This window comes from Triplophysa rosa, linkage group LG20 (genome assembly GCF_024868665.1).
Source record: "Triplophysa rosa linkage group LG20, Trosa_1v2, whole genome shotgun sequence".
NCBI classification, from domain to species: domain Eukaryota; kingdom Metazoa; phylum Chordata; class Actinopteri; order Cypriniformes; family Nemacheilidae; genus Triplophysa; species Triplophysa rosa.
Genome location: NC_079909.1, coordinates 192,039 through 197,487, shown reverse-complemented (window position 1 = coordinate 197,487; position 5,449 = coordinate 192,039). Strand labels below are relative to the sequence as shown.

Sequence of the window (5,449 nt, the reverse complement as noted above, 5' to 3'; positions counted from 1 at the left end):
ATCCTCTCCCTTGTTTATTAACATTGACAGTGGGCTGCGGTCTTCCGCCAGATTTGATTGCTTTTTTCTCCTCAAAAGACAAGGTTTCGAATGAAAAACCACATAATATTCTGTCAACAATCGATATCTCCTCTGCCTCCGCCATCTCCGCCACGAATCCTATTATCCTACAGGTCCTAAGGTACACCCGATTAATAAAACTAATAAAAAATTAATTAAAGTTCAATCTATTTTAGCGCCAGCAGTTTAAAATTGATGAAGAAGACAAGCAGGAAGGCGGGATGACGTGAGATATGATCTCACTGATGAGTTATTCCAATCTTAGCCCCTTGGAGGCATTGACTCCTCTCACGTGACTTTTCTCCATTCTTTTCAATTACCCCCACTCAAACTCACTGCACGATTTAGGGGTATATTGAAAGTCAATGAGCTTAGAGGAGGCAAGAGAAACACTGCCTCCCTTTGGAATTCTGTCAAGCGGTGTCGCTGTTTCACACTGCTGTACATGCTGATTGATCTCATATTTAGATAAATAAGTTTAATTCCGCTGTATTATTATATTTCTGAACTGTTGATAATATTCTCATTTGATTTTTTTGGAGGGGGAGGGGAGGCACTGCCTCCCTTGCCTCCTCGGAGGAAACGCCCCTGCTACTAAGCCTTACCACACAATGGATTGACTCAAGTTTTGATTTACGCCATGCGACCCTACATGTCCAGGAATTTCGCGGATCGCACACCGCAGAGCGCACCAGCAATCGATGGAAAAGATGCTAAACAACTGGAGAATTGACAAGCAACGGGTCCACGTAATTTTGCGTGACAACACGGCAAATATGAAGAAAGCTATGAGGGATATGGGGGTGCCGAGTGTGGGCTGTGTCGCCCATTCCTGTCAACTCTGTGTGCATGAGGGCCTGCTGTCTCAGCGCAGCGTGACAGAGACCCTGGCCAACGCAAGGAAGATTGTAGGCCATTTTAAACACTCCCCGTTGGCCTACTCTCAACTAGAAGACATACAGATGGACCTAAATATGGATATCAAGCGCCCACAGCAAGATGTACAGGTGAGATTCCTCTCGTAACATTCTTTAATGTATTTCTATTTTATTATTATTTCCCATACACTTGATTTAGTAAACCACCACTAATACATTACGTGCTCTGCACCTAATTTGCACAAAAATAAAGTGGATCATGTTCTCTTATGTGCAGACACGATGGAACAGCAGCCTCTACATGCTGCAGAGCCTACTGCAACAAAAACGTGCTCTTAGTGTCTTTGCAGCTGAGCGCACTCTACCAGCAACACTGACAGCTCACCAGTGGGAGCTGATGAATAAGACTGCTGATGTGCTATCCCCCTTTGAAGAGCTGACCAGGGATGTGAGCAGGGAGACTGCAACTGCAGCTGATGTGATCCCTGCCATAACAGGTAATTTGTGTTTTTATTTATTACTTTATACTGTAACATTTATTGATGTTGTTTGAAACAAACTATAATCCCATGCATTCATTAAGTCATTCATTCACTCATTAGTCCTCAGACGTGTTCTGTCTCGGGAGGAAGATGATGACCAGGGAATAAAAACAATGAAGAGGACTCTGCTGTAGGCAGTGGAGAAGCGCTTTGCTGATGTTGAAACTGAGCCACTCTTCTACATCGCCACTCTTCTAGATCCCAGATAAAAAGATGGGCAAGTATAGTAAAATTAAAATGCACCTTTTGTACATCATGTTTATATAAAGTCAAGTCATCACCAGACACCAGTATTAAGCCAATTTATTTTTTACTTCCTTTTTAATTTAGTTTTGGGTAATTTAGTTCTAAGGTTAGATTTTTTTATTGTTTATTAATTGAGTACATGTGTAGGCAGTTGCCTAACTGAAGAGCTGTGCTATGTGGTGTCTCTTGTCTTATTGTTTTGAATTGTGTGTTACTTTTATCTGTTTCTAGCTTTTTCACAAAGTCAGCCAACCTGTTGCTTGCAAAGGAACACCTTATACAGGAGGTGGCAAAGACAGAGGGGAGGAGGGCTGTCAGTGCAGTGCCAGAGGAAAATGAGGCTGCAGCAGAGCCAGTGAGCAAGGCACCACATCATGACGCATGTAGCAGCCTGGACATTGCCTTTGAGGAAATCTTACAAGAGAGGCAGTCTCAGGGACGGTCCGTGAGTACCACATCAGCAGAAACTCAAGTGCAGACCTACCTCTCAGAAAAAAACACCCCTAAGAAAAGCGACCCACTTCAGTACTGGAATGAACATGCTAATCAGTTTCCTTCTATGGCTGCTGTTGCAACCCAGTATCTCAGGGTGCGTTTACACTTGGCATTAACATGCGATCTCGGTGATCCGAACAAGCAGATCAGATCTTCAGACAATCAGGACACAGCGCGTTTACACTTGTCATCAAGTGGCTTCCACATCTGGATAACTGATCGGATCTCTATAGTTTCCCGCCTATTATTTTAATAAGCCTGCAATTTAAAAATAGCCTCGGTGCAGGGAGATTTCACACAACACGTATAACGGGGAGGATGAGCATGTTACAGATTTGATACGCAGCCATGTTGAACTCGAGGCAGCGGTGGGAAGTAAACCACGGTTAAAACGATTAATGATCTTATATGTGAAAGTATAAGCAGAGGACGTTTGTAAAATGACACAAGCTTTTGTACTTGAGCTGTGGCGGGTTTCACTAGCACGCACACACAGACTCTAACGGTGTTTTTAAACACATCATTTGTTTATTCATGTCACAGACACATAAAATAATCACATAAGTAGGCCGAAGTTCCTATGATCAAAAGCGAGCACTTACATCGTTCTCGTGTATTTGGGTTGGTTCGGCTAAAAGTGACTTCGCGTCGTTTCTTTGGTCTGCTCCCTAAAGAGCGTGCTTCCTGACATCAGCTATTAGCAACACTATACAATCTTGTTTCTGTTTGTAAATGATATACGGTGTATTCAGAGCTCCGTTTCAAGGTGCCCGTATGCCGCTTAATCTGTCTTCTGGGGACGGTACTTTCGAGTCAGATCCGTGGGCGTGGCTTGTTGGTTTTGACTAAATCTTTGGTGTTTCAAGTCTTACGAAACCTTTACCCTAACCCACACCCTAACCTTACTCTAACCATCTAAACTACCTATGATTGTTAAAATTGATGAAAAAACACATTAGGGTGATGACGTCAGACTCGAAACATCAAGGATTTAGTGAGAGCCGTACGAGAGACACAAGCGGCAGCAGCCCTCGGGGAACCGGAGAGTTGATTACGCCGTATAGGCTACAGTAAATACACACACGTATGATAGAAACAAGCTGGTATAGTGTAGCCATTCGTGTCTGTGACATGAAAATAAACAAATGATGCGTTTTAAGCTGGCGCTGTGTGTGCGAGTCAACGCCATTCATGGCAGTCACAAATACAGCGATGATACAGCTGAAGTGGTCAAGTAAAACATCTTGTGTGATTTGACATAAATCCTCTGTAGGTTAAAGTATCCATGATCATTTTGTGGGAAAATGAACGACTGCAACGTTCGGGAGCAAGAGTAAACTTTCCGCTGCATTTGTCAGCTGCTCCGCAGTCTGACAGGTTTCGGACAGACGAGAGATTAATGACAGCGGGCGGGGTTTTCTGTGAAATTGTACCGGTAAATGTAGATAAACTGTCTGGATTGCGTTTACATTACACTGAGATCCGATCACAATGCGTCCTCGACTACCTCTGGATCAGGACACGCTGATCGGATGACATTCCGATCAGAAGCGCGTTTACACTTGTCTTTTCAATGTGTATGTGGACAACATCCAGATGCAGGTCGCATGTTAATGCCAAGTGTAAACGCACCCTCAGTTCCCCCTGCAGCTCTGTGGACAGTGAGAGACTTTTTAGTGCCGTTGCAAACGTCCTTGATGAGAACAGAAACAGGCTCAAACCTGACAAGGTAGAGATGTTAGTTTTCATTAAGAAAAACATACATTTCCTTCTGTGAAACTTACTACTGTGATGACAGTAAGAGTTAGGAGTGCAGTTCCTAAAAGCACATTACTGGCTTTGCAAACACTGTGGCTTTTTTATTTGTTTACATGCCTGCCGGGTATTTTAAGTTGAGGTGCTATTTGTTTTTATATTAGACTTTTTTTATATTTACTGTTGCACTAAAGTCCAAAAGTGAAGAATTTATGTTATTTATTACTTGATTGTTCAAGCTACCTCACAGAAGTGCTCTGTTTGTTAACAGAGTTGTTGAATGTTAAAATAAGGTGAATTAAATACAAAATAAGGAACATCCTGGATCTGTTTCTTCGCTCTTCTTTATTCTTTTTTTATGTATTATAGAAGTATCGGATCGGGACTCTGTATCGGGAGATACTCAAAATCAAATGACTCGGACTCGAGGGCAAAAAAACCTGATTGGGACATCCCTAATTTTTACCCTCTTTTTCCTCTTCAGAGTCTAAATATAACTCGTTGAATGTATCAATAAGGTTAGCTACTGGGTCTCTACCATGGATGAAAGCTTCCTGTGAGAAATCATCTATGGAAACTCCCTCAGCCATAGAAGATGATGGTTTTAATGGATGACTTGTTTATGAAGAGTAATCAGTACAGTCAAAATTTTAAATATTTTAGGACATAGTTTGATTTACAATTTCCCTCTGGTCCCTGTTCGGTTGCCAAAACTGTAACATCCCCTACCAAACGAACTGTTTCTTGCTCTATGGTAGTCTTGCCTTATATACGGTTGCCTCTACTAATTAGCGCCCTCTAGGTCCCTGGCGGTATGACCCAGAAATGACACCTAGGAAACCACTTAGAAAAATACAATACAACCAAGTAACCTTATGCAGGTTACGCACTACTGCATCTAAGGAAAACAAAAAGAAAACCTGTCAGAAATTCCTTCATTAGAGCACCACTGTCTATACCAGGCTCTCCAATGAAAGTGACTCTGAGGGGATTCTTTGGAGAGGACTTCTTCTGCCGTTTCCACTGTGTCAATCCTCGGCTAAACATGTCCTCCCTTGTGACGCAGACACTGAAAATAGTTGTAGGGTCTATTGCCTCTTTGAGTTTGATGACTACCTCTGTAAGGCTTAAGAAAACCAACAGATTAATTATTTAGCTTTTGGCCAATTTAAAAAAGCACTATAAATTAATTAAATGCACCTGTTTGGCTTATCTTGCTTTTGTTCTGTTACGTCCAAATCTATGTTTGGTCTATCTTCAAATCTGAAAGAGACAATACAATTTAGCTAAATGGAAACTACTGCCACACAAACCAACGGTTAATAGTAAAGACAATAAAACAATAAAATAATTACCTTTCCCCACAGGTACTTGCGTGTACTTCAATAAAGTGTTCTGGATACATGGCAGAACACACAGGGCAAGAGACCTTACAAACATGGAGAAAGACTTTAAAATGCAACACGCACACAC

At 41.9% G+C, this 5,449-nt stretch overlaps 1 protein-coding gene across 1 annotated transcript; it reads left to right on the top strand.

Annotated features, from left to right (window-relative positions):
* The first annotated feature begins 672 nt into the window (after positions 1 to 672).
* On the top strand, positions 673 to 2,322 carry LOC130570966 (zinc finger BED domain-containing protein 4-like). Its single transcript, XM_057361525.1, has 4 exons — positions 673 to 1,067; positions 1,216 to 1,435; positions 1,541 to 1,697; positions 1,958 to 2,322. The coding sequence occupies exons 1-3, from the start codon at positions 762 to 764 to the stop codon at positions 1,612 to 1,614; spliced, it is 600 nt and encodes a 199-aa protein (XP_057217508.1). The 5' UTR covers positions 673 to 761; the 3' UTR covers positions 1,615 to 1,697; positions 1,958 to 2,322.
* The last annotated feature ends 3,127 nt before the right edge of the window (positions 2,323 to 5,449 follow it).

Bases quoted from the DNA above. Each gene is read 5' to 3' on its own strand.
- LOC130570966 (XM_057361525.1), top strand. From the start codon at position 762: ATGGAAAAGATGCTAAACAACTGGAGAATTGACAAGCAACGGGTCCAC. The intron at 1,068-1,215 runs GTGAGATTCCTC...TCTTATGTGCAG, and splicing joins GCCCACAGCAAGATGTACAG to ACACGATGGAACAGCAGCCT. The intron at 1,436-1,540 runs GTAATTTGTGTT...TTCACTCATTAG, and splicing joins TGTGATCCCTGCCATAACAG to TCCTCAGACGTGTTCTGTCT.